This window comes from Lygodium microphyllum, chromosome 10 (assembly GCF_053477565.2).
Source record: "Lygodium microphyllum isolate KBCC chromosome 10, Lygodium_microphyllum_v1.1.10, whole genome shotgun sequence".
Taxonomy (NCBI): domain Eukaryota; kingdom Viridiplantae; phylum Streptophyta; class Polypodiopsida; order Schizaeales; family Lygodiaceae; genus Lygodium; species Lygodium microphyllum.
Genome location: NC_141144.1, coordinates 62,557,306 through 62,581,067, shown reverse-complemented (window position 1 = coordinate 62,581,067; position 23,762 = coordinate 62,557,306). Strand labels below are relative to the sequence as shown.

General features: G+C 42.9%; 1 protein-coding gene across 2 annotated transcripts in view; it reads left to right on the top strand.

Annotated features, from left to right (window-relative positions):
• Window positions 1–2,942: 2,942 nt before the first annotated feature.
• The window catches only part of LOC148030077 (uncharacterized), a 66,271-nt gene continuing 45,451 nt past the window's right edge, over window positions 2,943–23,762 (top strand). For both annotated transcript variants that reach the window (XR_015692128.1, XM_087686351.1), the window contains exons 1-2: window positions 2,943–3,232; window positions 3,403–3,422. Coding sequence is in view for 1 of the 2 variants with exons in the window: in XM_087686351.1 (XP_087542477.1) it covers window positions 3,022–3,232; window positions 3,403–3,422 (231 nt within the window). In the remaining variant the exon portion in view is untranslated. The remainder of the gene's footprint in view (window positions 3,233–3,402; window positions 3,423–23,762) is intronic.

Here is a 23,762-nt window from a genome sequence, read left to right as displayed (position 1 = left end):
AGGTAATAAGTACTACATCATAGGATGTGCGAGGATCTTAAGCCACTTATAGAACAATGGGCAACCTTGGATTGAATGACTAGCCATAAGTGAGGTTTTATTCATTTGTCTCCTTAGAATAAGGTCACATGTACTCTATGGGCTATGGCAGAGTCTAGACTTGGAAAGTGGAAATGCAATTGCACGTCATGAAGAGACAAGGTTGACTCGAATGTCTTTCAGAGGCCGCACACATGAGCGACTGGAGCTGTCCCTGTAGTTAATTAAAAACTTGATCATTTATCACAAGGAGATGCACATGACTTTTGAAAAACCATGGTTTTAGAGTTTCGAGTAGCCAATTAGCGAGGGCTGATCATAGCATACAATTATTGGGAGCGAATGGCCTTTTCACTTGTGGAAAGTGAGAGGAGATGAACTACGATTGCATAGATAAACACAAAACTTCCCCATAGTTATCGGGAAGGTCTCCCGTAGGCCCAATGATGAAGAATCTTTCCATGCCACATAGGGTTACCACGACATGCGAAGAAGCCTTTTGCAATTAGGTGTTAGTGGTTACACACCAAATGATAGACACCTACTTTGTAAGCTTTCAATAATCAAAACACTTATTTTAGGGTTGGGCGTCCATAGTCCTTTACACACTAGAGAGGACATGACCTGTTGTTTACTCGCTAGACATGTGAACTTCCTGCCCACTTTTGGACGGGGGAGTCTCCCCTGCATGCTTTGTAAAGTGGCGGACAAGGGTACATTTTTTGCATTTGCAACCAATCAAAAGATTTATATGTTTATTTTTTTAATTTTTTTTTACAAACTGTGTTCATTTGGTGTGTAAAAGTATGATGCCCATGTCCGCGCCCAATTTTAAAAAATGTGTGTCCACACTTTGGGCGGGGGTTGGCGGTCCATGACTTGGTGTGTAACTGCCTTAGACCAACGGTGAAGAATGTTTCCATGCTACATAGGATTGCCATGACTGTCGTGAAGCCTTTTGCGATCGTGTGCGCAACATAATAGCAATGTTGGCACTCCCACACATTATCAAGGAACGTGCACACCCAGCTATATTCTCTGATCTCAAATCTCCCGCGCGGTCTATGCTGGCAAAAAGCTCACCCGCAATGCTACCATTGAAGCTCGGCAAAGAGAGGCAGCGGGGATATCATCCGGAGGAACGGAAGACATACATCTAACTATTTTGAAATGAATGCATTTCTTTGATTTGCATCTCGGTTAAAAAATAAGTTATGTTGATTGCTAAGTACTTGCCTGCTTCAGAAAGTGGAGTATCTTTGCACACGAGATAGAGAGTCAATACATAGTTGCTCTTTAGTGACTTATCTTTTGCCAAAGGTTTACTTACAAAGCAACCGATGGACACACTTATTTCTTGTTGTGACATACAAATATATTTTACGTGTGGATGAAAATCTCAGCAATCTAAGCATTATCATTACCATGTTTGTTTTGTGATTGAACTCTTTCAAGCCAATTGTTTTATCAAACCACTGACTCGGGTTCAAATCCCTCTTTTTTATTCCTATATGAAATGATCATGCGGATGTAAGAATTGAACTGAAAATCATATGATAGTCAACTTACCCAAATAGGTTGGTTACACATGCGTGCGACACATACGCTCTCTTTTTGCTTGTAATCTCTCTTCTTTTTCATGAAGAAGTCTAAATTAATGTGTAGAAATATTTACATCATCCCTTCAGGCCAACCAAGCGTGTTGGTAGCAAATGTCCAAAAGGCAATCAAAACACCATTTTATAGGAACAAAAGAAGGGGATCATAGAGGGGGTATAACAGAGGTGGAGTGAACAAAATCCATGCATGGAGCAAACACTTCTTCAAGTATGAGGCTAGCTGAAATCATGGAAGATATCTACCATAAAAGAAAGCCTCGCACATGACCCACATGACCATAGATATCTGAGGCCGAATCAAAGATAAAAGCATTGTGAGTCTACCGAATGTGCTAAAAACCACCAGTTCATTGCATGAACCAAAAGAGAGAAGGATGATGATATTGCAACTTGGCCATGGATGGCATCTTGCTTAAGATCCAAGAATGGATAAGTGTTCTTTGACTTGTCTGCAAGGTCCACAATTTAGAGATGAAGTCCCAAACTTGTTTGGCAACTTGGCAAGAAATAAAAAGATGAACATGGGTCTCATTGCAAGTAGTACAAAATCTACACTTGCCATAGGATATCTTGCAAGCCCGCAATATATTGCCATTGGGTTAGACCTCTAATGAGAAGTCTCCAGATTAAAATGCTTTTCTCGATAGGGAAGCTTTGACTTCCATAAATGAAACATGCAATCACGTCACTTAGCAGCACTATCACAAACAAACCAAATTTTCTTAGCTTTTTCTACGATCCATCTCTTGTCCTCTTACCATTTTGTGGGAGATTTGATTAGTTGACAGCTTGAGAAAGTCTTGCGGCTTCACAAAAGGCCCAATCCAGCAACAACGATCGATAAGGATTGAGAAACAAGTAAGGGATAGTGTCTTTGAAGTTGGTTCTCTACGATTGACCAAATTAGCTTGTCATCTCAAGGTATTTGAAAGAATTGGTGAATATGGTGAAAATATGGTGAATAGTCTTCAAGCCCAATCTCACTATCCTATTAAATTTATCCCTTTGCACTTGCTTGTCAGGCCATTCCAACAACCCAAATGTAGCTAAAACCTGTGCTTGCAAGGAATTCACTTCCTTTCTAAGGTTAGGAAGGCACGAAACGGTAAGGTGAAGAGATCCTTACAAGTTACGAGGATGCAATCGAGTGTGTAACTTTGAACTTGGTTTGAAGTTTTGAATGGTTGAGAGGAATTCAGAATATTCCACTATGAAGCCTGGAAAGTAGTGCCACCATGTGAAAATGCCATCTTCTTTGGACAGATATATAGTCTCTCTCTCTCTCTCTCTCTCTCTCTCTCTCTCTCACATTCCCTTCCCAAACGAACGTTTAGGTAGGTAGTGTGGCTGGTACTCGTCGAGGATGAGCTTCGCTCGTCCGCTGACACTGCCGTTGTCAGGGTGCTTGCGGGCCTCCTCCTCCTCAAATCCTCGTCGCTTCTGTAGGTGGCAGTGCTCCTCCTCACAAGAATCTGCCCCCCTCCATGGCGCCCTGGAGAATGTGCGGGTCGTCGTGGTCGGCTCTCAGCACGCCGGGAACGTTGGCTCCATCTGCAGAGCCGCAGCTAACTTTGGTGACGCTTCTTCACATTCTATAATTAACACAAAAAAAGGCCAAAAAGAAAGAACATTGTTTTCCGTTTGTCGAAGGCATAGGCAGTGCAAGTTGCTTTACACGTGCAAGGCCGCTTCTTGCACATGTGAAATCCAGTCACTGATCATTTCGTCTTGTCCAGGGCAACAGAGTGCCGTGATATCTGCCTGGTATGTGCCAAATTTAATTTGAACCTACATTTGTTGCATGGAAATGAGTCCGATTGCTGCATTTCTTTCAATTCATGGCTCATAATATGTACAAATGCTTTCGAGGTAAACCTGTTTTGGCGTTTATTTTGCATTCAATGGAGGTTATTATGGGTTGGTACCTTCAAACAGACCAAAGAGACAAATTAGCTGCAACTCAGTTGTGATTGCCCACTAGTCAAGCCTAGCAAACGTCCTTATGGCGTCTGGTTTTCCTCATCCATGTCATTCGAATTCTCGACATTTACAAATGTATCATGCATAATGACTTAAGGCGACAGAGCTTGTGCTTGCTCTTCTCGAACATTCTTTCCTTTATCTCAATTTTGTGTGCTGTTGTCTACCTTTCCAATTCAAGACTTTCGAGAAACAAATAGATAAACCAGTAGCACAACCTTACTTGAATTCAAAGACTTGAATGTTCGTTGTTTTTGGTGGAACTTGAATCGACTATGCCATGACACAACCAATGAAAGTTAACATAAATATTAACACTTTGTGTCAAAGACAACCATGCAGGCTTGGGTTAATCGGTGTAACTAGCTGAGTTTTAGGAATGTCATCTTTTATTGCTTCTTTGCTTTTCTGCAGAAACACTTTGCTGTAAAATCCTTTTTGGCCTCTGTTCTGGTACTCAAAACTTTGAGCAACCAAAATAAAGGCTAGCATGAAATATTAATTTGCATTCATTAATGCTTAATTATTGCTCCTTAATTCAGCCCCAAGCTTTATCTATGATTAAAAGGCTTTTATTGCACAATAGGATAAATACCCAAGAATTTTCTGTAAAAGGGCACGTTGTAGGCATCCCCCATTCTCACTTTAGGTCACTCTTTGAGATCCCTCATTCACTTTTCTTCTCCCAATCACTCTTCTTCTTGCCAAGTGCTGCCCCCTCCTCTTGCACATGCTTGGTGGATGCTATCACAATGGAGCTGCTGCTGCCCTATTCGGTGCATCCTAGAGCTGCTATCATCTCTAATTGGCTGCTGCCTAGCAGCTGCCCGAATTGGTGACCTGATCACCTGCATTTTGCATTTAGAGCCCATATCTTCTCTTAAAGCTGTGTTTTGTGTTGCTGGTCCTACAGCAGGCTGTCATCAGTGTATGACAACCTTTCTCAACATTATTGCAATTGTCATCTTCATCTTTGATTAGCATACAATTTCGTTTTTGCTACTGTTGCTATCCTTGGAGACCATCTTGGAGGCCTTTTCTGGTCAGCATACATTTATGTTTTTGTTAAAACAAGTCCTTCCATCAGTTAATAATTTCGTTTTTTCTGCTATTGCCCTTGGAAACCTTACCAGAGATTTTTGCAGCCAACAAACATTTGTGTTTTGGTTGTTTTAGGTCCTTCCATCAGTACCAATTTCGTTTTTGCTACTATAGCCCTTGGAAGTCATCCTCATCATCATTCGTAGCTATGGAGGATTACATTTCACTCCCTCTATTGCTGTCCACCTTCATCTAGTGTCTTCTCACATTCGCTTTTTGAAAGATTGTGTTTTGCTCCCTTCACAGAGCAAAGTCCATCCTAGGTAGAATAATGCAGTTGTCAGCTAAGGTCACTCCATTAATGCTAGACTCTGTGACTCAAGCCTTGTTCTAGAGAGATTGAGGCTAGGGTCTCCCATTATCATCATTAGCTTTGATTCATCATTCCTTCTTTCTCTATGTTTTTGAGTTCATTCGCTAGTAATATTTGGAGATTGAAGCGGTGTAGACGTGTTCGAAGTCATCTTCCCTTTGTGAACCTATTGTAGGTGATGAGCTCTCCAATCACTTTAGTGAGTATCTAGCTTTGATACCATGTAAAGAAATACTTGTCTATAGATGACAAACACAATCATATGACAAAGCACAGATTGATAAAGAACACATATATAGTTAGGGTAACTCATAGACAATGAATATTGAAGAAGATAATGAATGAATAGTGAATTCTAAATATATATGATGCTCAACAAACACACTATGCAAAGGTGAAATATTGACCCTTGAACTCTTGTGTCTCAAGGATTGAGGTAGAGAGTATGAGCAAGAGAGTGTGTCGTACTTTGACGGATTGCGAAACGTACCAGATAGCCTCTAGAGATGTCAAGTAGCAATAAATGCAGCTCAAGAGAGGTTGGATTTGTGGCCGATGGAGGGGCAAAATGAGGAAAATGTTGATCAGATGATGACATGGCAGTTGGGCTATAGGGTGGAATAGCAAAATGCAAATCTGACTGACATGTGGCAGTGTTGGTACAACAAACACAAGTTCTATGGATGATATCAATGATAGTGTGCCATTTTGTCAAGGTTGTGAGCTTCATCAGAGTCTGATGGAGACATTGGAGCTTTGACTGTTCTAGAGTATTCAGTTAGTTTGCATTTCTTTTTTAGTGAGTGTTAGGTGTGTTCATATTGTGCAGTCCATAGTTTCCAACTTTTTTAGTGTTCAGTCAGTTTGATATTTGCGATTGGAGTAGGGCGGATTTGTTTGCTAGTTAATGTTAGCATTTTGCACCCTACGTAGGTTGGTCGACTAGTTTATTAGATCGCCATTATTTTATTCCTCTCCAGTTGGTTAGCAAGTTTGGCCTTTTTTGGCTATTTATAGCTCTCTCCTAGTTTGGGCACATCATCATAGCTTTTTGCAGGTTGCATGCTCCAATATCAAACTCCATTTGCGTCTTCGATGCTACCATCATCATTAGCTTGATCCGGTGCCCTCACTTATGCTTTGGGCTGCATGCAAGGACTGATCTGTCCATCATTGTATTCGGCATTTGTTTCAGATTCAGTGCAGATTTCTCCTCTCTTCTTGCTATCTTTCTCTTCTCTTTTCTCTTCATGTTTGCATTTCTCTTCCATTGCACACTCACATGGTATCAGAGTTTAAGTGAGAACACAAGGGTTCTAGTAAGAGAAGACCGCAGTGCCATTGAAAACACAAATTTTCAGCTTGTTAACTGCAGAAAACACACATTTTTCTCATTGCTCAGTTGCTTTCGACAAAGGCAGGGCATCTACCACAATTCTTTTGTAGGTATGGCTGATTGCTCCTTGCGTTTGGGCTCTTCTACAGCAAAACACAACAGATTTTGTGTGTTTGCAAGTCTAAAGAGATGGAGTTGTCAGAGTGCAGCGGTGCGGAAGCGTAGGACTGAGAGAGAGAGAACGCAGAGAGAGAAGGGAGAGAAAGAGACAATGGACGATGAAGATCTGCTGTATATAGAATGCTGAATATAAAGATATACACGGGCGCAGTGCGCTGGACTGCGTGTCTCCACCTCGACGATGCGACCTGCTATCCACCTCGAAGTCTGCTGCAGTCTGCACTGTTTGCTGTCTGAAATCTGTGAACAGAGACAGAAATCTGCACGGCACCGGTCTGTAATCTGCGACAGAGAAGAGTGACCAGACTGCTGGAAACGTCGGGTATTTATAGCCGAAAACTACCACGAACTGGGGCGCCAGAAAATAGGACGCAGCCTGAATAAGTCGGCTGCATTAAATGCAGCCGACTGGGCTGCAGGCAGTCGGACTGCCACGTGGCAGTCCGACTGCACAGTTCGACTGTGCAGCTGCCTGCCCTCCAGTCAGGCTATGATCTCTAACACCCCCTCTCAGAGCCTGGACAGGGCAGAAGCTTGAGGGATCTGGAATGTTGCCGAAGTAGAGCCTGAGGAAGCACCTTCGTAAACAAATCCGCAAGATTGTCTTCCGTCTTGCAATACTCCACAGTGATGGTCTCATCCAGAAGCTTTTCTCGGATGAAGTGGTACTGGATCTCAATGTGCTTCGTTCGGGCATGAAAAACAGGGTTCCTTGCCAAGGCAATGCAACTCTCATTGTCACATCGCAGCAATGTAGGATGAGTCTGGGGGCACCCAAGCTCCTCCAACAATCTCCGAAGCCACACAACCTCGCATGTGGTGGAAGACGCGGCCCGATACTCCGCCTCAGTAGACGAAAGGGCTACTGTGGGCTGCTTCTTGCTACTCCATGAAATAACACCTGCACCCAAAGTAAAGCAGTAACCTGTTGTAGACCGCCTGTGGTCCACGTCACCGGCCCAATCCGAGTCGCTCCAACCTGCAAGTACAAGATCTGACCCATCTGTCCCTGTGGGGTAATGAATCCCCAAATCAGACGTCCCCCTCAGATACCGAAGTATCCTCTGAGCGGCCTGCCAATGCACCGTCTTAGGTTCACTCATGAACCCTGCCAAGAGCCCAACAGCAAAACATAGATCAACCCTGGTGTTGAGAAGCCAAATCAAGGACCCTATCAACTGTCGATAGCGGGACGCATCCGCCAAAGGAGAAGCTGAATGGGAAGTGGCCTTCCAGTTCGGATCCATAGGAGTAGAGAGGGCCCGACAATCTTCCATCTCAAAAGACACCAAGAGCTCCTGTACATATCTCTGTTGGGAGAGAAAAATTCCCCTCTGAGACTGATAAATCTCATGGCCTAAAAAGAAATGGAGTAGCCCCAAATCCGTCATCTCGAACGTCCGATGTAAAGCTGACTTTGTCTCCTGGACCTGCTGTGCATAATCACCTGTGACAATCAAATCATCAACATATAATACAAATAGCACACAACCATCCTCGGAAGTGTGAACATACAGCTGCGGATCGGCCTTGGACCGCCGATATCCCAACCGAGACTGGAGAAACGAATCAATCTTCTCGTTCCAAGCTCGCGGGGCCTGCTTGAGGCCATACAGGGCCTTCTTCAACCTGTAGACTTTCCCATCTGAAGAACCAAAGCCAGGAGGCTGCTCAACGTAGATCTCCTCCTTCAAATCACCATTCAGGAAGGCCGACTTCATATCCAACTGATAAACAGGCCATCTCCTATGGCCAGCCAAAGCAAGAACAGCTCTAATGGTTGCCATACGAGCTGTGGGGGCAAAGGTGTCATGACAGTCAATCCCTGGGCACTGGGCAAAACCCTTAGCAACAAGGCGAGCCTTGTGCTTATCCAAAGTACCATCACTGAGATATTTGGTCTTGAAGACCCACTTGACTCCAATCACCTTCTTCTTCGGGGGGCGTGGCACAAGTGACCAAGTGCCATTCCTCTCAATAGCCTCCAACTCAGCTTCCATAGCTTTCTTCCATGGGGCGGACTGTAAAGCCTCCTTCACGGAGGTGGGCTCTCGGTCCTGCATAACACGGGACATCAAACAATAATTGGAGCAAACAAGCTCCGAAGAATGCGCCTGGTGCCTCCGTGACTGCCACGGACCATGTTGCGGTCCCCACTCCTCAGGAACCCCCTCGATCCCTGAATCACGGAGTGTGTCACGGGCCCAGTGAGGAGGAGGCCAAACCTCCCCTCGTCGTTCTCCATCAGCAGAAGACTCTGGAATATCCACCGGTGGTAACTCCTCAGAGGTGTCCGGTGGAACAGTAGACTCTGTGTCAGAAACAGAATCATAATCAAAAGGCACGGGCTCCAGTGGAACTGTAGAAGGAGCCCAACTCTCCCCTGGATCTCCAAGAACGGGATGCTCCTCACCCGTTGAAGAAGCCGGAACCTCTACAAACCGCACATCATGGCTAGTATATACATCCCGCTTGACGGGATCATACAGTCGATAGCCTTGGGACTGGGAGCTGTAGCCAACAAATACCTGTTTGCGGGAAGCCGCTTCAAATTTATCACGGTGAGCCTTGGGAATGTGAACATAGGCATCACACCCAAAGACTCGAAAGTAAGAAACATCTGGCTTCGTCCCAAAATAAGCCTCAAATGGAGTCATTCCTTCCACGGCCGAAGTAGGGGATCGATTAAGGATGTGGACTGCAGTAGCCACAGCCTCGGCCCACAGAACCTGAGGGGTCTGTCGGTGCTCCATCATGGTGCGCGCCATCTCGATCACACTGCGGTTCTTCCGTTCTAGAATACCATTTTCTTGAGGAGTATTGATATTGGCAAACTCCTGGTGAATTCCTCTATCTGCACAAAACCGAGCAAATTCATTAGACACAAATTCACCACCCTTGTCGGATCGCAAGGTCTTCAACTTCCGGCCTGATCGGTTCTCCTCAAAGAGAAGCCAATCCTTGAAGTGCGAGAAAGCTTCTGACTTTAGTGCCAAAAAGTAGGCCCATGTCATCCTGCTGTAGTCATCCACGATTAGCATGAAGTACGAGCTTCCACGCAGGGACTCATTCCTCATAGGGCCACATAGATCCGTAGATACTAGCTCCATCGGTGAAGTAGACCGCCGCGAAGCTGTGTGGGGAATGGCATCCCTATGCTGCTTCCCCCGTATGCAGGAGACACATGGCTGCTGGCTCACCACTATATCCGGCAACCCTCGAACAAGCTGTCCACGTGACGCCCTCCGAAGATAGTCATAGTTCAGGTGACCAAACCGAGCATGCCATAACTCAGACTGTGACTGTGAGGTAAGAAGAAGAGTAGAGAGGGCAGTGGAAGACTTCAGTTTGTAAATGCCGTTCTCCTCATATCCGGATGAGAGAACCTTCCTCGATCCACGATCAAGGACTTGCATAGTAGAATTGTCAAACTCCACCAAAAGACCAAGGGAGCAAATCTTATGAACTGAAAGGAGATGGTACCCTAATCCTGGTACATGCAAAACCTCTGAGGTATGGGTGCCACCTCGTCCATCCGGAATAAGTTGCATCTTATCCCGACCTGCAATAGAAACTGAAGAGCTGTCCCCAATGAGAACCTGCCCATGCGAAGGTCGCAGCTGGGCAACACCATCTGATGAAGGAGTCATGTGCCGTGAGGCACCACTATCAACAATCCACTCTCGAGCTTGGGGAGCCGTCATTGCAGCATCAGAAGCATTCGGTGAGGCGTCCTCAATGACAACTAAATGTAGAAATGCAGCTGATGAGGGTGCAGCCACCGCTCCAGAATCCCTGGTATCCTTCTTCTTGGTGTCCTTCGTGTCTTTGTCAGGGCAATCCTTCTTCCAATGGCCAGTCTTTCCACAAATATGACATGTGGAGTCTTTGTCCTTGTCCTTCTTGGACTTGTTATCCCCCTTCTTCTTCTTTTGGTCCTTCCCCTTCTTCTGAGAGGCTTGATCTGTCAACGCCTCCGTCTTGGAAGCATTCTGTCCCTTTAACTGTTCCTCTTGGTCCAAGACCATAGGAACCAACTCTTCCCAGCGAAGAGTAGACTCTCGCCCCGAAGCAATAAGGGCAGAGTAAAATGTACCGAATCATGGCGGCAACTGGGACAATAGTGTGATCGCCATGTCTTCGGAGGAAATCGGCTTCCCCGCATTCTGAACCTGCATCTGTAGCTGCCTTAGCTTGTTAATGTGTTCCCTTAGCGAAGAAGACTTATTTACGGACAAGGTCCGCATCTGTACCTCCAAAGAAACCCTCTTCATCAGGGTCATCCGATTGTACATTTGATCAAGCTCCAGCCATATCTCACGAGCCACCGTCAAGTGCTCGATGTGAGCGATCACGGCTGTAGTGCATGATAGAAAGAGAAAGGATCGAATCCTGGCATTCAGTTTGTCCCAATGAGACTGGGCCCTGGCCAACTCTGCACGAGCATCGGAAGAGAGTTTGGACTCATCTCTTACCGAAGGCCGGTCAATATCCTCCTGTACCAACTCCGCCAAATCATAGGACTCAAGGATGGCCAACATCATAACGCACCAAATGCGGTAGTTGTCGCCGTCGAGCTTCTGATCTGTAGGAAGAGCCGGTAAGACAGGCACCTTCCGGTCCATAATCGCCTAGAACTCCAGATCCATCTCTGTAGACATCTTCACCTGCAATGCCTTCTCAAACGCAAAAGCAGCCCCCTCTGACTGGGTAAACTCAGCCTGCTAAGGCTCTTCCGCGTCCCAAAGCTTCTTCACCCGCCGGAGGCGATGAAAAAGCAAAACCTGCACTTTGAGGTTGAAAACTCAAACTTCCTCCGCGTCAAACAGCAATAAACAGCAGCAAATCCACCACCTGTACTCCTTTCCTGTGCGCCCACACTCGTTTCAGCCTTGTTCCAAGGCGCAGCCCTCCTGTCTGCCCTTAAACGCAAAAAACGCAAATTTGTGTCGCGATGGAAACTCCACTTCAGGTTGATTCTGCGCTCAGTCAGCCCTCAAACACTGCTCTAATACCATGTCAGAGTGCAGCGGTGCGGAAGCGTAGGACTGAGAGAGAGAGAACGCAGAGAGAGAAGGGAGAGAAAGAGACAGTGGACGATGAAGATCTGCTGTATATAGAATGCTGAATACAAAGATATACACGGGCGCAGTGCGCTGGACTGCGTGTCTCCACCTCGACGATGCGACCTGCTGTCCACCTCGAAGTCTGCTGCAGTCTGCACTGTCTGCTGTCTGAAATCTGTGAACAGAGACAGAAATCTGCACGGCACCGGTCTGTAATCTGCGACAGAGAAGAGTGACCAGACTGCTGGAAACGTCGGGTATTTATAGCCGAAAACTACCACGAACTGGGGCGCCAGAAAATAGGATGCAGCCTGAATAAGTCGGCTGCAGCCGACTGGGCTGCAGGCAGTCGGACTGCCACGTGGCAGTCCGACTGTGCAGCTGCCTGCCCTCCAGTCAGGCTATGATCTCTAACAGGAGTATCACCAGTTCAATGTGTGTGATGACTTTGATGAGGAGTCTATTTATACTTCCTCTAATAGATGACGTGATCATGGCAAAGATAAAAGGTTAATTCACTCTGAACGGGCACCATCATTTGATAGCTCTCGAAGTTCAGAGGAACCCTCACCTTTCCCTTCTCTCCATGTCTCCTATAGGGCCCATCCTTTTGGCCCTAGGATGCTTATGATGGTACCTTCTGTTCAGGTGCCCATTTTTCCTTCCTTACCAAAAGAATATAGGTTGGATGAATCTAATTACTCCCTTTGGTCCTGCAAAGGGGAGTGTATCCTCTTTAGCCTTTACCTTCACCTTCTCTCCATGTCTCCTATAGGGCCCGTCCTTCTTTACCAAAACTACCTTCTTTACCAAAAGAAGGTAGTTTGGGTGAATCTAATTACTCCCTTTGGTCCTGCAAACTGGAGTGTATCCTCGATACATTCGATTTTTGGGCTTTTGTTACCGCCCCCATTTCTCATCCTGTGGAGGATCCCGCAATTGGTTCAACTATGGATTGTGCTGCCCTTTGGGATTGTCTCAACTCTTGAGTCCAGTTCTTTGTCTATAGGATCCTACCCTTGCTAATGTACATAGGTTGAGGATGACAACGGAAGTGTGGACGAAGCTTTCTTTTCTCTACCATTAGGAGACTTTTGCCCAATGTATCACCTTGGAGAAGAAGCTTTGATGCTCTCGGTTGATGACTCTCCTTCTATGAAGGATCATAGTAACAAAATGGAGGATATGAAGGATGAGCTTGCATCCCTTGGTTGAACAATATTTTTAGAGGGTATAGCATTGGTTCTCCTTATCCAATTGCCATCTTCGTCCTGTGGAGGATTCGACAATTGGTTCAACTATGGATTGTGTTGCCCTTTGGGATTGTCTCAACTTTTGAGTCTAGTTCTTTGTCTATGGGATCCTACCCTTGCTCATGTACGTAGGTTGAGGATGATGATAGAAGTGTGGACAAAGCTTTCTTTTCTCTACCATTAGGAGACTTTTGCCCAATGTATCACCTTGGAGAAGAAGCTTTGAAGGATCATAGTAACAAAATGGAGGATGAGCTTGCATCCCTTGGTAAAACGATATTTTTAGAGGGTATAGCAATGGCTCTCCTTATCCAACTTCCATCTTCTAGGTATGATGTTTACTACACCAACCTTTTTACCTCGAGAGTACGTTAGACTCTTCTTTGGGAGGAGCTAGCCTTGCTTGTCTTGAAGCATGATGAGCGTCTCAAAGAAATAGGAGCCAATGGATTTGGCTCTACCAATGCTTTTACTGTAGGAAGGGGCAACAAGAAGGCAAACAACAATAAGAAATAGGATGATAAGAAGGATGAGAAGAAGTCAAAGCCCAAGTGTCCACATTGTGGGAAGGGCACTCATCCGAATGAAAAATGTTGGCAGAAGTATCCCCTTTTAGAGCCAAAGGAAGGTTCTAACCTTTTTGCTATCGTATCTATCTCTGTGTATTTATTTGAGGTTGAGGATACAACTTTTGCTTCTTTTATGGGGGAGAAGCAATGGCTCGCGAATAGTGGGGCCTCTTGGCCTATTGATAGGATTGACTTTAGGATATCCTTTTCACAGGGTGTTTCACTCTTTCATCCCAATTTGTGGAGTGGGGATTATTTCCCTTTTGCTCTATAGATAGCCTTCACTTGCCAAAGTTCTTTATGTATCGGATTTAGGTTTTAACTTGCCTTTTGTCCATGGTTTGACATAGCTAGGTATGTGCGGGTCTTGACCCAAGATGTTGTGACCGTTGGACAGGTACATAGGAGGGTGGGCTTTATAAGCTCACTGCCCTTGATACGTGGGCTCCCCATGAGCTTGGGTTGTTTTGGAATGCCCATTATGGGCACCTGAATTTTGACTCTATTAGATAGGTGTCTTGGAAGAAGTTAGTGGAGAGACTTTTAGATTTTCCTCCCATTCACAGTTTATACCCTAGCTGCCTACAGGGCAAGCAACATAGGTAGCCTCATCCACATGTTGCTTCTGGCTAATGCTTATTGTTGATGACTTGAGCAAGTATATGTGGCTTATTTCTGGAGTACAAGAGTGAGGCATACTTCAACTTTTGTGATGGGAAGGTGTTTGTGGAAATACAAACTTCTTCAAAGTTCGTGGTGTAAGAGCAAATCATGGAGAAGAGTTTTGCTTCAAAGTTTATGATAGGTTTTGCAAAGAGCATGGGATTCGGATGGAGTTTTCTCATCCGAACACACCATCTAAGAATGGTTGTGGAGCGTGCCAATAGGACCATGCTTGAGATGGCCCATTTTGTTTGTAGATTATTCAGCTCATGAGTGAGTTTGGACATGTCTATTTGTGGGTTTTGTATGATAGTGTATTTTAGGCATTTTTTTCGTCATTATTCATGTGATTTATGGCATTTATGGTTGGTTGACCATTTATTATTAGCCAACCTGATGAATTATTTGTGGTCTATTTAAGCTCCCTCTTCCTTAGTAAGATCATTCATCATCTGCACTCTTCCAAAGCAGGTCCTGTTGGAGAGAGGGAGCCAGTGTTAGTGCCCACATAGCTAGTGACTCACTGCTGTATGCAATTGTCTCATATTTGGTATATGGATTCTATTTCATGAGCATATCTTTGAGTTCTCCCTTTGCAATGTTCTTTTGTTTTATTCTCTTTTCTCTTCTCTTGTGTTATATAGTCTATTACAATAGTCTTCTATGCTTCTGTTGCTACATTCACTAGGATGTCCGTGTTTGGGGTTTGGGTGGTGTTTTTTGATATGGATAGTCTACCCTCACCATTTTTTGGTATCGATCAGCCTTCTATCCACTATAGTTAGGGCAAATTTTCAGCATGTTTTTAGCCTTACCCCTTTGCCTTTTTGTGCGGTTGTAATGACTGCTTCTCTCTACTTTTGCAGTCATTTTGTGATCAGATCCTCTTGCCACTGCATATGAACTCTTGATAGTGCAGTTTGTGTTGTGTTTGGCTGTACTCTTTCTCTCTCTCTATTCTTTATCTTCTCTTCCTATCCTTTCCAGATGGCTCCTCCCTGCTAAGAGATAGGGATTACCTTCAGCAATTAGTGACTCACTGGATTGCCTAGTTACCCTTTGCAAATTTTGGATCAATAGGGATTAAACAAAGGCTGTTGAGCTAAAAATACATTAGCTTCACTAAAACAATCCCAAAACATGCTTAATTAATGAAGAAACCTTGTTTATTTAAAAGAAATGCATTCCTAGAGAGTGTTTGTGTCCCATAAGCACAAACCCACTTGGGAGGGCCCAAACTTTCTATAAATAAGTATGTTGCCCTCCATTCAGCCCTCAATCTCGTTTTTGCAGGTTTTAGGTGTTTTCAGCTTGTTGTCCATACCCCTTTTGTGAAGGACAACGCAGTCTCAGTTGTCCCTTACTGTCATCTACAATTTGGCGCCTGCTTCTAGCCTTTTACCCGCAGTTTGCAATTGTTAACAGTAGAGCGACTGCTATTGATCACTCTCCATTTAGAAAATAATCTCGTTTTTCTATAACAGTCTGACACCTGTTTCCAGCCTACCACACACTATTCGGAGCTGATTTCAGCATACTAATTGCTGTTGCTGTTGGTTTTTCCTGCATTTTTAGTCTTTCTCTCTCTTGGAGCCTGCACTTTTAGTCTTTCTCTCTCCTGCAATGTTGTTTGCATAAGATCCAGTCTTCCTTGGTTGCGTTTGCTGGTGTTTGACATCTAGAGGCTGCCTTGCTGCGATTCGGGATCTGTTTAAAGTACGACACACTCTCCAACTCATTAGCCCTACCTTGATCCTTGAGATATTGGAGTTCGAGGTTTAGTATTTATTCACTGCATAGTGTGTTTATTGCATGAGCATTGTATATTTAGTAATCATATCATTTCATTTATTCAATGTGTTCATTGTCTCTGAGTCACCCTAACACTAACTGTGTTTTTTTATCAGTCTGTGCTTTGTCGTACGATTGTTATTTGTGTTTTTTCATTAGGGTATTTCTTTACAAATGCATGATTGGCTATGCTCGTTCCAACAGTAGAGAAGTAGTCCTCCATTTGTTCAATCCAGGTTTCAGTGTTGGTTTCTACTACTCTTCTCAAGAAGCAGACCAAGATAGAATGGACTTCTAAGGAGCAAGAAAGCTTCAACAATCTAAAGGCATGTCTTCAATATGAGTCGTGGAGGATCTGTTGGGCTAAGCGATTAAAGTTGGAAATTGTCAATGAACCAATATAGTGTCAATTCATATGGACAACAAGGCATGCATGCTAATATAGGTCATAGAGGATACTTTGGTGGTGGATCGGTTTTCTAAGCAGTGGTTGACAATGCTTTAGCCAAGGAAATGTAAGGACCAAATGCATTTGGTATGCAACCACCTATGTATGGTATGCAAGGCCCAATGTATCCGGGTATGGAAAGTGAAATGAAAAACCCAATGTATAGCAATGTTGGCATGATGTTGGGGCACAAAGTGACGAGTTTGGCAATGTATGTATGCAGCCCATTGTGTTTCGGACTCATAGTATTAATGCTGGTCATGCAAATGCTCGGTATAGTACTGGTCATGAGGGAAATACAGCTATTAATGTTTGCAAAGTATGGGAAAATGTATCTTGCTATGGCTGATAGTATGCAAATTCCCATTCACAGTCGCATTGCAATGGTCCAAAGTATGCAAGCATGGATGTTTTCTAATGCATCTGGTGCTCCTAGTATGTTAGGTATATATGAGGGGTAGTCAATTGGATGCGAGGTTTCTTGTCAGTTAAGGTAGAATTGCAGCAACGTGAAAGTACAAAGGATCTTCATGCTCTAGAGAGAAATGCACTAGAATCTAGTACAAGTTTTGGAGCATGAAGAGCTAGAGGTTAAGTATCCATGTGTTTCTTGGTGAAGTTTTAGTATTGTTTCATCTATTGATGGATGCTAAGTGGCTAGAAGGGAGTGACTTGGTATACTATTTTCAATTCTTGCAGCTTTACCTTGAGGCTTTTTAGTTAGAGCCGACTTTGGAGGGCCCAATCAAGTTCAATAGAGTAGGGTTCCAAAGCAATTCCAATGCAATACATTTTGTTTTGGCACATTGCAATGTAATGGAGAACGATTGCAGGGATTTCCAAGGGGTGGTCCATCACCATGGGGACATAGAATTTTATTTCTGTGCTTAGCATTTGATTAAAAGTTAATCAAATGTGCAAATGTGACTTGCATATATGAAGTGTAAGTTAATCATTGCACAATGTGGGACCCAGGTCCCTGAGATATTAGTTGGTGTTAAATGCAAAAGTTGTAATAAGGTATGCTTCACAGGTACTAGGTGGTACCTGGTGTTAGATTTGGGGCTAGACCAATTTATTGGTGACTAATGCCAGTAGTGACATTATAGAGTAGATAGACATTACTTAATTAACTGATACCAATCTAAGGATCAATAATTGCTTAGGAATGAAGATAAATTGGGCAAGTCTATATAATTATTGACCATAGTTATTAAGTACGAAAGGTACGGTACCATAAAATACGGTACTAAATGGGATCTTAAGATTTTATAAGGTACGGTACGATATTCGTACAAAAAAGAACTTGATTATTTTGGACTAAAGATAATAGAATAGATATTTCAAGTCTAAATAGCAATGCTATCAGAGTATATAAGATGAATACTTGAGGGTAACATGCCAAAACCTAATACATATGCATAATGTACTACTCTTACCTACAACTTGCAACTATATAGATGGGAGTGGATACATCATACACGAATGATCATACAAATAAGAGAAGTGTGGGCTTGAGAGAGAGAAGGTTGAGAGAAATTGTTTGAATGTCAAATAACCTAATCTCATGGAAGAATCATATTAATATAAGGAGCATTTAGCTCATCCCAAAGTACAATTCGAATGGGAAAAGATGTATCCATTAAGCTGGTACCTTATGATACTAATACGTAAGGTACGGTACCTAAAGTATCGTATAGTTTAAAAGCTTTCGTACGTGGTACTAGTGCAACTATAGTTGAGAGAGAGAGAGAGAGAGAGAGAGAGAGAGAGAGAGAGAGAGAGAAGAGGCTCGGGGAAGACAAATGAGAAAGAAAGAAGGAAAAAAAAGAAACGAGAAAGAAAAAAAGAAAGTTGTAGGCTTGAAGGAGAGTGGCCAAAAAGTGCATTTTTTTGTACTAAATCGTACGGATATGTAGTGTACCGTACCATACGGATCAGTTTGTACTACATATGGAGACAAGCGTGTTATTGGCTAGTGAAATTACTTTTTTGAGAGCTAATATAATTATTAAATTACATTTTAAAAATAATATTTTAAAAATTAATTTAATAAGCTAGACAATGCTGAAAAATGGAATTAGAAGGCTACCACTTGGCAAAACTTTCCCGTATAAGTGGAAAAAACGTTTTTAGAGGTTGGTGGAAGTCTATTTCAATCATTGTGAAAAAGGAAAAGGCTGTTAGAGAGGGAGGAGAGGGTGTTGAACAACATGTTCTACAACATTAGTGACTTGCCAAAAAGCTGGTAACAACTGTTTTAAGGCCTATAGTAGTAGATGAAAGTCCCAGAAAGGCCAAAAGAAGTAGACGACAACAGTTGGAGACTAGTAACATCCATTTTTGGCTCCTAGATTGAAGGTGATTGTAGGTTGGACTCTCTCGATCAGGGTAGTAGCAATTGAAGGTGGTTTTTGCGAGAATTTTTTTTCTCTCTCTATAACATTTTTTCTTATTCTCTAGTAATTTCTCAACTCCCCTTAGCATTTTCGACAGCAGTCTGAGTCATTAGAGAAAGAGATTTGAGTTAATCTTTGTTGTAAACTCTAATTTATAGCATAAATTAGGGTTTTGATAGTTATCTTTAGATATGTGCTCAAAATTGAAGGCATAAGATTTAAAATCTAGTAGCTAAAATTGAAGAATTTCAGGGAGATTCAAGAGATTAGCCAACCAATTTCAATTTGGGGCTAAATTTGTCTCATAAGGTGCAGGGTGAAGGCCAAACTCTGCTCATTTTCTAATGATCTACACTATTGAACTTGAACTTATATCCAAAACTTGTGTTGTCTTGTTAAGAACTCTAGAGTGTCTCTATGTCTTCTAATGTCCAATGTGGAGCAACTATGATCTCTGTTCTTGCTTCACATTGAATAACCTTCAACTCAAGTTCAAAACACATTCAATTTATATCATAATCTAAAGGATATTGTAGCTTATATGGTGTAGTGATTTCCCTTTGGACATGTAAATTAAATACTTTATTTATGTATATATATTATGTAGTGAATGAAGCTTTTGTTAAAGCTTTATTTATAACAATAACAATGAGCCAAAACAAGTAAAACTATTAATATACATTCATGGTTCAAAACTTACAATAGGAGGAGATAAAGAACTTATATAAGATAAGGAGCATTCAACTTTTTTTCCTATTGTAGCACTATTGATTTTGAACTTATATTTATAAGTTGTATTATTAAAAAGTTCTAGGGTATGGCTTACATTTTGTAATGTCCACTGAGAAGTAACATTTATTTCCTTTCACTTCTTTATGTGGAATAATGTATATCTTAACTTTAAATGACATGCAATTTACATCAAAATTCAGAGGAACTCACATATCCAATCTAAGTCTATATTTGCTATAATTTAAGCCTACAGTAAGAGATCATTGAGTTTACGTGGAATAATTTACACCTTAATTTTAAATGATATGCAATCTACATCAAAATCTAAAGGAACTCAGGTATCCAACGTATGTCTATATCTTTTATAATGTGAGATGGGAGGATCAAGGTACAGCTGGGATTCAGTAGACAGTGTGAGAGTGAGAGACAGAGTTGTAGCACGACACCCAAGAGAATAGAATGAATGAGTGTAACTAGAAAGTACAAAGTACAACCCTTAAACCTTAGGGTTGTAGGGGGTGTTCACACCCGACACACACTAAGTGCCCAAATGTGTGTAACATAAGCACATAAGTACATATGACAATAAGACCATAAGTCTGGGGGAAAAAACCTCTCCTACCAAGAGTAAAAAGTGCCCCAGTGTCCCACTGATCACCGACACTCCCATATGAGCGTAGGCGTAAGTGAGGCGTGAGTCAAATACCCAACAAACCCCCCTGGAGTGAAGAGTGATCAAGAGTACAAGGATCATCCGCCACCAAAGGATATCAAATTTAAAGCATCACAAAATGCTTTAAATTTGTTACGAGGAAGAGCTTTGGTGAAGATGTCTGCCACATTACTAGTGGTAGGACAATAGACAAGGCTGATATCACCTGCATGTAGCCTCTCTCTGACAAAGTGATAATGAATCTCAATGTGTTTCGTGCGAGCATGAAACATTGGGTTCCGTGCCACTGCAATGGCACTCTGACTGTCAGTGAACAAAGGAGTAGGCTCAGTAACAGATACATCCAAATCAGCTAGCAAGCGTCTAAGCCATACGCATTCAACTGTGGTAGTGAAAGCTGCCTTGTATTCAACTTCACATGACGATGTGGCAACAGTGGATTGTTTCTTGCTAAGCCAAGAAATGCAAGAAGAGCCAAGAAAGAAACAATTGCCACTAGTGGAGTGACATGTATCATAATCACCAGCCCAATCAGAATCACTGTAAGCATGTAACTGTAGTGGTCCTCCCTTGGCATAAGCAACCCAAGAGAACGAGTACCCTGCAAGTAGCGAAAAACACGCTTGACAGCTTGCCAATGTGACATACGTGGCTGATGCATATACCTGCTCAAAGCTGAAACTGCAAACTGTATGTCCGGCCTAGTATTGCATAGATAGATAAGACATCCAACTGCAGGAGCATATGTATGTATATCAAACAAATCACTGTCATCATGTAATGACAGTTTCAGTCCAGGTTCCATGGGAGTACAAACTGGCTTGCAATCCTGTAAGCCAAACTTCTCAAGAAGCTGCCCAATATACCTTGACTGTGATAGCCCAATACCTCGAGCATTATGTATGAACTGGATGCCCAAGTAGTAATGCAAAACTCCCAAGTCAGACATGTCAAAAGTTTGCTGCAAATTTTGTTTGAATGCTGAAATCTGATCAGCATGTGTTCCAGTGAGCAAAAGGTCATCAACATAAAGACATATAATCAGCATAGATCCCCCTTCTTTACATACATAAAGGGTAGACTTAGATGAGCTGTTTAGAAACCCCTGACCAAGCAAGAAAGCATCTATTTTTGCATACCAAGCTCTAGGAGCTTGTTTCAAACCATATAGTGCCTTTTTGAGCTTACATACCAAATGTTCTGAGCCTTCAACTGCAAAACCAATGGGCTGCTGTACATAAACTTCCTCTTGAAGTTCCCCATGTAAAAATGCAGTCTTGATATCTAGCTGATGCACTGTCCAACCATAATCTGTAGCCAAAGCAATCATAGACCTGATGGTCGTCATACGGAAAGTAGGAGCAAATGTCTCCTCATAATCAATGCCCTTTTTCTGTGCGTAGCCTTTAGCTACCAGCCGTGCCTTGTATTTATCAATGGATCCATTTGCTTTTCTTTTCAGTTTGTAGACCCATTTCGTTCCAATGGCTTTCTTCCCAAATGGCAAGGACACCAAATCCCAAGTTTGATTCTTAGTAATAGAATCTAATTCAGCTTGCATAGCTGCCATCCAATGCACACTATGTTGTGCATCCTCATAACATTCAGGCTCTTCATTATCAAAAGTACTTGCTGCCATAATAAACTCCATGGTATGTGCCGAATCATGCAAACGAGTTTGCCTTCTAGTACGACCAGCCATGGGTGCATCCAAAGGACTATCTTGCATAGTCTGCAAATACCATCTAGGTAGCTGTCTAGCATCCTGACTGTGTGCAAGCTCTTGCTGAATTTCAGTTTCAGCATGATGCTGAATATTCCAATCAGCCAATGGCTGAATTTCTGCACTTTCCATAGGAGCAGCTGGCTGAACATTAGGTTCATTTTCTGAACCTCTAGGTGAATCACCAAAAGTAATGGGCAGCAGCCCTTCAAAAACATCACGGGCAGCCTGATATGTATCCAAACTAGCCAAGGATAATTCTGATTTTTCATCAAAAACAACATCCCTGCTGACAAAAACCTTCTTTGTAACGGGATCATAGAGTCTGTAGCCTTTGCTCTCATTGCTATATCCCATAAAAATGCACTTAACGGCCTTGTTGTCCAATTTTTTTCTAAGTACCTGTGGAATATGGGCATAGGCAAGACACCCAAAGGTACGAAAGTGACCAACAGAAGGTTTACGGCTGTTCCAAGCCTCAAAAGGTGTGATGGTCTTCAAGGCTTTGGTAGGGCATTTGTTTAAAATATGGCAAGCACACATGACTGCTTCCATCCAAAAACTATGAGGCAAGCTCTTTGCCTTCAGCATACATCTGGCCATCTCCATGAGTGACCGATTCTTCCTCTCTGCTACCCCATTCTGCTGTGGAGTATAAGTTGTAGTATACTGATGGACTATGCCCTTCTGCTGCAAAAAAGAATTCAGCATAGAGGACATGTATTCCCCCCCTCGGTCCGAACGGAGAGTCTTAATCTTGCATCCAGATTGGTTTTCAACAAGTGCACTGAAAGCCAAAAATGCATCATACACTTCTGACTTCTTTTTCAAACAGTAGACCCAGCAAAAATGTGTAAAGTCATCAATGAATGTCACAAAATAATAACAACCGCCCAATGACATGGTCTGCATAGGCCCACAAACATCTGAATGCACCAACTGCAATCTGGTTGTTGCTCTGAAAGCAACATCACGAGGAAATGAGAACCGATGCATTTTCCCCAAAATGCATCCCTCGCATAAGTGCTCAGGAGGTGTCTCCAAGGGAGGTAAGCCATCCAACATCTGAGTACGTTGCAAAAGCATCAAGCTGCCAAAGTTTACATGCCCCAAACGAGCATGCCATAACTCCACCTGTATCATAGCAGGAGTAAGAGTGGATGTCAAGTATGCCGACTAATCTACTGAAAGAGCATCCAACTCATATAAACCATGATACAAAGATCCTGTCAAGACCAAAGTCATGCATTCTTTTTCTCTAACCATGCAACGGTCATCATCAAAGGTGACCTGCAAACCACAACGTGCCAAAGAAGAAATAGAAAGCAAATTCTTCTTGATTCCAGGCACAAACAAAGCATCCTGTAGGCGGAGAATAGAGCCATCAATGGCTGTGAGTTGAATCTCCTCAATACCACGAACAGGGTATGATGCATTATTGGCACACTGTACCGATTTCCCAACGGGAGGTGCACTAATTGAAGCAAATAAATCTCTGTGAGATGTAATATGTCTAGAAGCACCACTGTCAAAGAACCAAGTGTCAGCATCCTCTGTAGAGCTAAGTGCTCTATCGGCCCAAGAGATGTCATAACTGCAAGTGTAAAAACAATAGTCTCTGTCCACAACAAAGGACGCGGACTCACTAGCAGTGGAAGGAGTAGTAGAAACAGACATTCCTGACTCCTTATTCTCTTTGGCAATGCGCTTCCTGCACTCAGTGATATAGTGGCCGAGCTTCTTACAATAATGACATTTTTCTTTTTTTGCTTGCGTCCCCCCTTGTGTCTGATTTTGCGATGTGCCCGAAGTGCCAGAACTCTGTGGAGCATTTTTCACCTTGCTGTTTTTGCCTTTCAGTCTTGCCACAAAAGCCT